General features: G+C 39.2%; 1 protein-coding gene across 1 annotated transcript in view; it reads left to right on the top strand.

The window, feature by feature from the left end:
- The window catches only part of LOC109928522 (cytoplasmic dynein 2 heavy chain 1), a 534366-nt gene that overhangs the window by 432826 nt on the left and 89098 nt on the right, over window positions 1-12442 (top strand). Inside the window, exons 82-83 of the mRNA XM_048597671.1 lie at window positions 2203-2414; window positions 5594-5698. Coding sequence (XP_048453628.1) covers window positions 2203-2414; window positions 5594-5698 — 317 coding nt within the window. The remainder of the gene's footprint in view (window positions 1-2202; window positions 2415-5593; window positions 5699-12442) is intronic.

Genomic DNA, 12442 nt, shown 5'->3' with positions numbered 1-12442 from the left:
GTCATTTATATAAATGATTTGGATGTGAATGGAGGAGGTATGGTCAGTAAGTTTGCAGATGACACCAAAATTGGTGGTGTAGTGGACAGCGAAGAAGGTTACTTCCGAGTTCAACAGGACCTTGATCAAATGGGCAAATGGGCGGAGGAGTGGCAGATGGAGTCTAATTTAGATAAATGTGAGGTGCTGCATTTTGGAAAGGCAAATCAGAGCAGGACTCATACACTTAATGATAAGGTCCTGGAGGGTGTTGCCGCAGAGACCTTGGGGTGCAGGTTCATAGTTCCTTGAAAGTGGAGTTGCAGGTAGACAGCATAGTGAAGAAGGCATTTGGTACACTTGCCTTTATTATTCTGGTCATTGAGTATAGGAGTTGGGAGGTCATGTTGTGGCTCTATGGGACATTGGTTAGGCCACTTTTGGAATACTGCATTCACTTCTGGTTTCCCTGCTATAGGAAGGATGTTGTGAAACTTCAAAGGGTTCAGAAAAGATGTTGCTGGGGTTAGAAGGTTTGGCCTATAGGGAGAGGCTGAATGGGCTGGGGCTATTTTCCCTGGAGAATCCGAGGCTGAGGGGTGACCTTATAGAGGTTTATAAAATCATGAGGGGCATGGATAGGGTGAATACACAAGGTCTTTTCTCCAGGGTAGAGGAGTCCAAAACTAGAGGGCATAGGTTTAAGGTGAAAGGGGAAAGATTTAAAAGGGACCTAAGGGGGAACATTTTCATGCAGAGGGTGGTGCGTGTATGGAATAAGCTGATAGAGGAAGTGGTGGAGGCTGATACACTTGCAACATTTAAAAGGCATCTGGATGGGTATATGAATAGGCAGAGTTTAGAGGGATATGGGCCAAATGCAGACAAATGGGACCAAATGAATGTAAAACATTTGGTTGGCATGATTTGGACCAAAGGGTCTGTTTCTGTGCTGTACATCTCTATGACTCTAAGTGGCAAATGCTACCCGTAGAAGTTATAGACCTGGATAATAATTTTCCTAACTGCCTTTGTTTCTCAAATACAGTAAATCTCTTTCAAAATACATAACTTGGAAACCATCAAAAAATCACCTTATAATAAAGAGCATTAAATGCATGTGATACTTCCTGATGTTCACTGTTAGTATTGCCTTATGGTTAGTATTTTCACTGCACATTTTTCTCCATTTTTCTGGTATTCCTTTGTGAACTCGGAGTTGAGGGATGACTGTCATCAAAAAAGCTTGCAATTTCCACCGAAGACAGACTAGGTGCATGACCCAGAAGACAATATAGAAACCTAGTCAGTTATAAAATAACTTTGCAGAATTCTGAAAGCTGTTACTTTTATTCATTTATTAAACTAACTTTAACTTAAAATGATAACTATATCACCCAGAGATGAATAGACTAATGCTTTGAGTGAAGCTTCGTCATGGCTTTGTGTGTTAACATGATTGTTATATGACGACCAAAACAGAGCCTCTGCAAATACATAACATTGGTGCACCTGCACCTATGGCATAGGGATGGAACAGTAGCCAAAGTTTGTGACAAAAAACTCATCCCTTATTTTGAATTATCTAGGAACACAGGAGAAGCTTTCCCAGTGAATTTGACCAAATGGTCTACTCAAGAATGCAATCATAAAAATGGAGTAAGAGAATGAAATAAGTTATTGTGAAGAAGCAGCGACCTTTGTACCTGGACCAGTCAGACAGAGGACAAAGTGAACTGCAGGAATTCATCAGCGTATAAAATAGATTATAATTCATATTTATGGCACTTACTTCTGAAACAACTGTTAATTACACTCTGGGGTTTCTGAAGAGATAGAATAAAAGTCTATGTCCTGAAGGTACATTTCTGTAACAGCAGGTCCTCAAAAGATTGTTTTAAAAAAAACCTAACTTTCTGGTTTATATCTGATCCCTGATCCACTTGCCACGACTTCAACCCAATGCAACCTTGAAGTTAAAACTGCAGTGGAATTGTTTAATCAAGGCTCAGTCTGCATATCTGCATGTTTATAGCCAGGCCTCTAGCCTTCTGGTGCATCTCTTAAAAAGCAGTTTAAACTGAAATGTAAAGTGCAGCGGGAACAGATAGTGATATATGTTGAAACCACCATCCCACCTAGAGAGAATTGAGTCTTATCTATGGTACATCCTCTGTAGCAGTACTATCTTGAAACTCAACTATCATTCATTGGTATTCACAGAAACAAAGGATGTTCAGTGGGAGTTTGTTCGTGGTCTGTTGGAAAATGCTATCTATGGTGGACGCATTGACAACATATTTGATCTACGAGTCCTGAATTCCTATCTGGAACAGTTTTTCAGCCCAAAAGCGATTGCTGGATCACAGTCCAGGAGCAAAAACATAGCATCATTTCCATCATCCATCACCATGCCAAGATCCTGCAGCATTATGGTAGGTGATTTTAATAATTTGTGTAGCTGCAAACAGTGGAAATTTTCCATCTGGTAAGAAATGACATTTTAATTTAATTTTCAAAGCTTCATTGGTGATGAGGATCCATTTATGTCATTTGCTGTTGAGGAATTTCTTTAACAACAAACTTTAAGCAGCTGGCATAATTAAATAGGATTCATTTAAAAAGGTAATGCCGTCTCTTTTTATGAACTTTTATGTCTTGATTAAATGAACTTGCAGTTCACATTGGGAGATCTATGTAATAGCTGTTATATGCTTAAATACCATAGACCTTTATTTTCTACTCATCAGTACAGTTATTATAATCAGTATTGGATTTTTGTTTGAAATATATTTGTTACAGAACATGATTATGTAATCCCTTATGTTTTGATTTTTTAATGCATTCATGGGATGATGGCATTTTTGGCTAGGCAGCATTTATTGTCCATCCCTAATTGCCCAGAGAGCAGTTAAGAGTCAACCACATTGCTGTGGGTCTGGAATCACATGTAGGCCAGACCAGGTAAGTACAGCAGTTTCCTTCCCTAAAGGACATTAGTGAACCACATGTTTTTCCAACAATCGACAATGGATTCATGGTCATCATTAGACTCTTAATTCCAGATATTTATTAGATTCAAATTCCACTATCTGCCATGGTGGGATTCGAACCCAGATCCCCAGAACTTTATCTGGGTCTCTGGATTAACAGTCCAACAATAATACCACTAGGCCATTGCCTCCCCATTCCTTACACATACTAAAATTTACACCTCTGTCAGTTTACTGCACAGCTGTCTTTCTTCCATGTTTAAGCAATCATTCCCACCAGTTCCAGAAGACCTTCAATTTCTCGTATTTTTTCAGCTCTGTCTCCTTATCACTGCTACCAGTTACCTCTGTGTCATCTGATTTTGCTTCAACATCTAAATTCCACCAGCTGAGTAACTGCAAAGAAAACACCACCATAACTGATGACAGCCCCTCCTCACTGAATCACAGCATTATTGTCATTCAGCTCGTCGTGTCTGTATCAGCTTTCCAAATGAGCAATTTACTTGCTGTCATTCACCTGCCTTCTCCCACTAACTAATCACTGTCTCAGGAATAGTCAGTCTGTTTAGCATATTTGGAGCCCTGCTTAATCCTGTGCTGAGTTTAACAAATACATATCCTATCCATGTCTAAGATCTCTTGCTTTCATCTCCAAAATATGACCTGACAAAACCATAATTGGAAATAAAGAAATGACAGCTGTCTTGCTAAACAAGTGCTTTTTATCTATTTGCATAATGAAGAATCAAAACAAAATATCAATGGTACAATGGAATCTAAAAACTTATTGCATTTAATGTAAACTTTTCAAGAACTTGATACTTTTAAAAAACAGATGGACAATCACATGGACTTGTGTATACTCAAGTGTATTAAAAGAAATGGATAAATGTGGAGGAGGTGTTACACAGACTAGTCAAGCAATGGCCCAATGTAGTCATATTTACAAAATTATACCTTTCGTTCACTGTTCCCAGCTTCTCCATCATTTTCCTGAGTATATCCTGTCCCACCAGCAGATATGTTCATGAGACGTGGCAGCAGATTGGTAGAATGCCATAAGCAAGAAACTGCTGCTGATTACCACTGACTGCCCACCCTCAGCTCATGATGCCACAGTCCTCTGCGTTAAACACCACTTGAAATAAACCCTGGGAGGGTAGCAAGAACCCAGAATGTATTCCGGGTTGGAGACGTCAATGTCCAACACCAAGAGTGGCTTGGTAGCACCACAAGTAACTGAGCTGGCTAGCAGCTGCCAGACTGGGTTTGTGGAACTTGGAGAAACTTATTTGACTTCATCCTCATCAATCTAACTGCTGCAGATAAATCTAGACAAGACTGTATTAGTAGGAATGACAGCTGCACACATTTTGTGGAGACAAAGTCCTGTGAGAACAACTTTCATTAAGCTGTGTGATAAATTGCATAGATTGGGAGCAAATTGAGTCGGTCAAAACTGTATTCCCTAAGGCACTGTGAACCATCTGCAACAGCAGAATTACATTACACCACAATCTCTAATCTCATTGTCCTATGCTCACAGCTGACAGAAATACTGGATAGGTCATATTCCAGAGCCAGACGTGGCTTGATAGATCATAATTTTTATTATTGCAGTTTGTTTACTGCTGTGGTTGGTCACTGAACATGTTCACAAGACGATGTCAATATACATTTAACAAAAGAGCATAATTACATAACCATTACATTATTATGTGAAAGAGAAAAAGAAACAAAGCTATGTTTATATATATGACAAATTGGAAAAATCTTGTCTTCAGCATCAAAAAGACAGATTCAACCCTTTATCTCATCAATATCCTTTACAGTTATTCAACCCGGGTGAAGTATCACTTCCATCTTTATCCTTTAATTTCTTATTTAATTGATGAGGTGACAAACTGTGCCTTTTGGACAAAATTCTACAAATTCAGTGGATGATTTTCCATTATTGTCCTTTCTTGAGGCACACAAACATGATAACTCGCTGACTTTTTTTCATCGAACTTTAAGAAAAGCTTAGGATGTTTTTCAGCCCTGTGTACTTGAACTGCTAAAACAGTTTAAAACTTTCTCCAGTAGTTGCATCAGGCATACTTCAAAATGTGGTGCCAACCTGATGAAGCTACATCAAAAGACTACCTGCATGCTAAACCACCAGAACTTGACTGATTGCTTCTTGATTGAGCCAGTTGATTTTTCTGAGAGAGTCACCAAAATGATAATCATGTGAATGCTTATGGATGCTGTCGACACGGACTTTCAAAATCTTATGATTTACCTATTGCATAAGAAGCTATCAGAATGTTCACAGAATGGATGGCTTGTTTGGAAAACAAGCAGATAGAAGACATAAGAACATAAGTAATAAGAATGTCAGAAATTCAAAACAAAGTCCAATAGCTTTTTCAATACTCAGGAAGTTAAGGGACATAGGTATTGAGGGAGAAGATCGGACATCATAGTGTTGAGTGCAGGCAACCTCTAGGGGCCATTAAATGACTGTTGTCCTTATTTATGCATCCATATAGAACTTATATAATGCAGTTAGGTTTAATGCCTTGAAATTTATTCTTGGATAATGAATATCCATTCTTTGTATCTATCTGTTGTAGGATTACCGTGCCATTATTACTCATTTACCAGAAGATGACAAACCTGCATATTTTGGTTTACCTGCCAACATAGAACGATCATCACAACGCATTTTCAGTAACCAGGTAATTAGTTTAGATTTTTACTTGATTTTAAGAAGTTATTGTTGCGAATTCCATCTTGGTTCTATGCTCTGGTTAATTGACAAGAAATAGTCATCCAAGGGAGACGATCACAGAGATACACTTTCAGGACACTAACCATAACTTTGATGTTTACAGGGATATATGAGAAAGTTACTAACATGTGTGATTAACTTTAGAATGTCTTCATTCCCCATCCTCTTCCCCAGTGCTGTTGTAATCAAACCTTCCTTCATTTCTCACTGATCAACTTTGGAATCAGGGATCCATCATTGAGCTCACCTCCCCACATCATGTTTCACCTCCATAGATTCCCAGACCAGATCTCCTGTTAATGTTTCCAGCTCCATAGGAAATGTACTGTTTTAACCAATGAACCCTGAGCAATTCCATGTGCGATTCAGTAACGTGACCAAAAAAAAGTATGTATTTTTAACACAGGATTATGCCCTGAAAATCCTTATCAACTGTGTTTTCCTGATTGGTCTCCCTAAATTATAATTGAAAGGGTCATTCTTTAATTTAACACTTTAAAGTGGGCAGCCATTCTGCATCCAACTCCACCATTGGAAAATGTTCCTTTGGTGAGATCACATTGGTAAGCTTCTGAAATAGCTCCACAGAGGCTGGTATCCTGTCACCCTTTATTTACACATGCATATCTGTCGGTCAGGGCTCCCTGATTGGATCAGGTCAACAACCCCAATCAGGGAACTCATATTCTATGAGCTGGCTGACCTCATTACAATCACTACAGCTCCCTACTATTCTACTGCTGTCCTAGTCCACTATATGGGAATCAGTAAAATTCTGGCCACAATTGTAGCTAAAGACTGTGAAACACATCAGAGAAAACATCCAAAAACATACAATAGTCTTGTTTTTCATGAAGCAGTTTAACATTTTTAATTTCAGCAATCCCTGAATTAACTCAAGATGTCATTATACATTTTCCACTGCAGTTAAGTTTGAAAGCTTGTGCAATTCCTGTAGAATGCAAAAGAAAATTCCAACAGTTATTATGTCAGTTCTTAGCTTTCCCCAGACACTTTAAGGATATTTCATTGGAAAGGATGAGGGTTTGGAATACTTGCCTAAACATAGCAGGCATATTTAAATAGTAAGTAAATGGTGATTATATATCACCCAATGGGTTTTCAGTTATTTGCACTATTAATGGTAGGCACTTTATATCTTAATTGAGGTGGAATACAATCCTATGGCTGTTAATGGCTTGCAGAGCCTCTTGTTGTGCAATTTGGAGCTCCTAGATCTGTTCAGCATTTTTTCTACATAGTATGGTATAAGGCCAGAATAATGGGAATCCCCAATGTTAAAATGGTACTTAGGGTACTCCTACCAATAATTCATAGAGTGTTAACGGCTAAGTATATAGATGATAATCTAGTTGAGCAGATTCTTAATTTCTGTATGCTTCTTACAACCTGTTGACAATGCATTCTGACAGCTATGGCAGTGGTGGTGCTGCCAATCCACTCTTGATGATGGATGTTTAAGTCTGATAGAGGATGTGAACTAGCAAATTTTCTTCCCAATGTTTAGCCTAATAGCTTCAGAAATAAGAGCAGAAGTAGATCCTACAGCATCATGAACCTGTTCCATCTTTCTTTGAGATCATGGCTGGAAGTCTATCCCCAACTCCAAAACCCTCTCCATAACTCACTCACTCACATTCACACTTACAGACACACACTCTCTCTCACACCCCGTCTCACACCTCGTCTCACACCCCGTCTCACACCCCCCCTCACACCCCCTCTCACACCCCCTCTCACACCCCCTCTCACACTCTGTCTCACACTCCCTCTCACATAACTCTCTCACACTCTGATTCACACTGTCTCACTTTCTGTCTCGCTCACTTTCACTCTCTCTGTCACTCGGTCACACACACTATCTCATGCTTTCTTGTGCTCTGTCTCTCACTCACTATCACTCATGGTCACACTCACTCTTTTTCACACACCCTCTCACTCATTCTCTATTTCACTTAAGACTCTGTCTCACGCACACTCTCGTGCGCACTCTCTCACACTCGCTGTCACGGTGGTTCAATGATTAGCACTACTGCCCCACAGTGCCAGGGACCCAGGTTCGATTCCACCCTCGGGCAACTGTCTGAGAGGAGTTTGCACATTCTTCCTGTGTCTGCGTGGGTTTCCTCCAGGTGCTCCAGTTTCTTCCCACAGTCCAAAGATATGCCCATAGTGTTGAGAGACATGTAAAATAGGTGGGTTATGAGGGATGGGTCTGGGTGGGATGCTGTGAGGGTCAATGTGGACTTGTTGGGGCGAAGGGCCTGTTTCCACACTGTAGGGATTCTGTGAGGTGTGAATAACTCTTTCAATTTCTCACTCTCACTCACTCACTCTCTCTTACTCTCCCCGTCTCACTATCTCTCTCTGTCACTCACTCTTACTGTCTCACACTGTCTCACAGACTATCTCTCACTCACTCTCTTGCACTCTCACTCGCTCTCACTCCCTCATTCTCACTGCCTCAAGGTGTCTCACAGTCTCTCTCTCTCACTACCTCACATTCTCCCGTTCTCGTGCATACTCTCACCCTCTCTCACACCCTCTCTCACACCCTCTCTCTCACCCTCTCTCTCACCCTCTGTCTCACACTCTCTCTTACACTCACTGTCTGTCACTCACCGTGTCTCATTCACTCTTTCTCACTAGCTCTCACTCACTCACTCACTTCTCACCGTCCAGTTCAAAGGCATTTAGGGATGAGCAATAAATGCTGGCCAGCCAGCAACACCCACATCCTGTGAGTGAATACAAAAATGTTGCAACCCTTTGCTCCTTTGCATGAGTTCTTACCTCGGACTATAGTGAGTTTGTAAATTCCTCCAAGAGAAAAATCTCTCTAAAAGCATCACACCTATTTCAGTCTGTGATGCTCATATCCATTTGTCAAAATTATTTTGCTTAATACTTTAAAATTCAATCTTGGTTGCCCAAGCTGTTTACTTATATTCCAGACCCTTTGCCTATCCGCCTTATCACTAACTCTTGTGCAGTCAGTACAGATTCTTTTTCAGAATGCAATAATCTCGAGAAATGGCCTCTTACAGTGAAGCAAGAACTTCCTCTGCTTTGCCTGTTAATTTACACCGCATGGGCCATGTCTGGTCGTGTTTTGCCCAATTCATTTGTCTACCATTTTCTCAAATGACATGAAGAAAGCTTCCAAATCCTTTTCCTCAATTTTGGTAGGTCTTGTGCAAGCTTAAACATTTCATTTCTGGACTTGAAATTATCATTCAGATTCTCAACATCAGAGCTAGCATCAGCGTTTGATATAACCAATTTCAACTGCATTCTTTTAAGCTTGCGTTAATATTCTCTTACTTTTTCTCTATTTCTGCCACCTCTAGTTTCTTCAAGTTCAATCTACTTTAATGTAGCCAAGTATTACTTGACTTTGATGTTTCACTACCTGGTGTATCTGGATTCTCTTGTATTTCATGTAATCCCAAATGCAGTGCTAGTCCCTGAAGTATCTCTACATAGGCTCTACAAGGCAATACTATCTCCAGTTTACCCACCAAGTAAATCTACTTGGTCTTTGAAAGTTCCCTTAAGACTGCCAAGGACAAGTCTGCCACTTGCAGGGAATCCTTTAGTGTTTCCAATGCTATGCTTTAAATATAGTACAGAAGCTGGTGTTTTTCTTCACCTGACTAAAATCATACCCAAATCCTCATTGCCTCCGTTTCATTACAATCCAGACAAAAATCCCAAATTTTGTTATGCCTCACTGGGGTAGCATGCTGAATATCATGCCCCACAATTCCCAGACTTGTCACAGAAATGAAAGATTTTAACACATATGCAGAATTTACTAATTTACTTGATTTTCAGACCCAGGTTAATAGAAAGCACAGATCAGGATTCTGTACTTAACAAGAATTATAATTTATTATAAATAAGTAGCCTTCAGCTACAGGTAAACAGGTATGAACTATTGGTACATAAATCTACTAGTTAAAATTCTAACCCACTTATAAAGTCTCCCCTGCATTTATATACAGACAGGCATAGATGGGTAAATACCCTGGGCATTATGGGCAGAGGGAAGGATGGGGTTGGCAGTTCAATGGTTTCTGCCCACAGGGTTAGCTGAGATGATTCTTGTGTTGCTTGGAATGTTGGTTCTCAATCTTCCTTCTCTGGATGCTTTTGCTGGTTTCCAGGAGGCATAGGATGACTGGTTTACATTTATAAAAGTCGCTGACTTATTAGCTACAAGTTATAGCTTATAGCAACTGCTGAAGGAAAAATAGATTAACAAATAAAAGCAAAATAGTACAGAGTTTGAAATACAAACAAAGTGCTGGAGAACCTAACAGGTCCGGCAGGATCCGTGGAGAGTGAAACAAAATTAACATTTTGAGTCCAGTATGACTGTTCTTTAGAACTCCAACTACTTGTCGACAACTGAATATCCATTTGCAACCTCTGATCCTGGTTCCAGCTTATCTGTAAAATTTCCCCCCAGCACTGAATGAGTATCAGGTTACATGCTTTCAAAAAGTGCAGCTATCTTTCAGTGATTCTTGGTTTTTAATGTAGTTTGTTTCCCCATTTAGCTCAAAATCAAAAATACAAAAAAAAAGGCCTTTACAACAAGATAGACTCTTCCATGTTTGAACTCTGTGCTGGTTGTCTGGTTGTCCACCACCATTATCAATCAAAGGTGTTAGCACTACAGAGTCTTCCCCTAACGCATTAGTTTTCGTACTGTATGGTGGAAGATTAGCAATGATCTAGTTGAATTGTACAGCAGGTTTAAGGGGCTGATTGGCCTACACCTGTTCCTGTTTCCAATGTCCCTAACCCACCTCCCTATACATAAATTGAAGAGTTTCGTACAGTATATCCATAAATAATAGACATTAGCCAACCAAGTCTAGAGTATCCCAACCAAAGTAAATAAGCAATATATAAACTCCATAGCAGAACTAAAGATCTAAATGCTGAACACATTTTTTACCTCTAACTAAAAATAAAAAATAAACAGAAAGGAACAATCAAAAAACTACAATTTATTTATTTGCATATAAAGAAACTAATGAATGCTGGGATTCAGAAGGAAAATAAAGTAACAAAAGTACGTGAAATGTACAGCAGAGTAATCAGTATCTGAATGGTTAACCTTTTTTCCTTGCTTTTTATCCTGACTATTGTACTGTGTGTTCCAACAATTTTCATTTTATCCTGCTGCAGCCGTACATGTGTTGGACTATCTTTTTGTTTCCAGCTATATCTGGTAACACATTGATTTGTGTTGTGATCCTTGTGGAGATCAATAATTTCTTAAAAAGAAATCCCATGATGCCAACTGAAAGATAACCACTGAACAAAAGCTTCATTTCTTAAACAAACCAACTCACATAAATATAATTCCATTATTAGTCAGGAGCAGATTATTTCAAACAAAAAAGTAGATTTCACTTCAACCAGCCAGTACAAGAAACCCCATAGAGTTACCAGCACTCACTCTCTTCCCACAGTAATATGGGGTCATGAGCCATCTCTCAGTCTTTCCAATTCGGCCTCCAATGGCATAACGCCTCACTTTCCCATCCAATCATTTCAGACCTCAAGTTGCATTTAACAGCAACCATATTCCGTCTAAAGACCCTAAACGTAATTACCACAGATAAGGGACACATCTATCAACCCTTTTTTGTTTGGGTCATTACAGTTATAATAGTACAAAATCCCCAGAGACTCCCTTCTCTCACTCCTTAATCATCTGGGTGCGGTTGGGGGACCTCTGCCACTACTTCAACAGCAGCAATGGGCATGGGATAATTTCCAATCCTTTCCTCACCTTGGCTTCAGTGTTCTGATCTTCTCAGCTGTATAAGACAAACAGTAACAGGCACAGGTATTTGCGGATTCTTAGAGACTTTTTAAAATTGGTAAGTGGAATCCAGACCCAAAATTCCTTAATAAAAACAAATTGCTAAAGAAACTCAGCAGTTCTAGCAACATCTGTGGAGAGAAAACAGAGTTAACATTTTGAGTTCAGGGTAATTGGATTTATTTAAACTGCCTGACCGAATACTGTTCCATTTGAAGAGAGCCTTGTTTGTTTTCACTTTGTATGAATTCTCAGTCTTCTTAACTGCCAAACTAGAAGTGGACTTGCCTTACTTCCTGCATAAATGTGGAACCATGGAATCTATGGTCTTTCCAACTCAACCTCCATTGTAGAATCTCTCACTTCCCAGTTAATTGTTTCACCCATATTTAGCTTTTCCATCCACAAGGCAACTTGAGGTGACATGGGGTTTCTTGGGACCAAATTTTGAAATACCATGGAAACCAATTATTCTTCAAGAAGTAACAGGTTATTAAACCAAGGATCTTAAGTTAAAACTCATTAATATTTAATACAGATGTCCAGGAGAGTAACTTCAAGCAAAGAGTAATCAACACTTGGAATGTGTTTGGTGTAAGGTAGTGGAGGTTAAGATTTTGTATATGAAGAGCCAAAATTGCTTTTTTCATTTATAATTCCTTTATGGTTTGTGACGGAGTCATTCTATAAATATGGTCCATCATTTAAATAAAATTATCTTAAAATTTGCAAAAACCTTTAAATAATATATTATTCCATAGTTACAGTGTATCAGCTAAATAATTAATGTATTTTCTGTGGAAGGTGTGATGCTAATGCAGTCTT

The sequence above is a fragment of the Rhincodon typus genome, chromosome 6 (assembly GCF_021869965.1).
Source record: "Rhincodon typus isolate 14 chromosome 6, sRhiTyp1.1, whole genome shotgun sequence".
In the NCBI taxonomy this organism is placed as follows: Eukaryota; Metazoa; Chordata; class Chondrichthyes; order Orectolobiformes; family Rhincodontidae; genus Rhincodon; species Rhincodon typus.
This window is presented reverse-complemented; position numbering and strand designations above follow the sequence as displayed.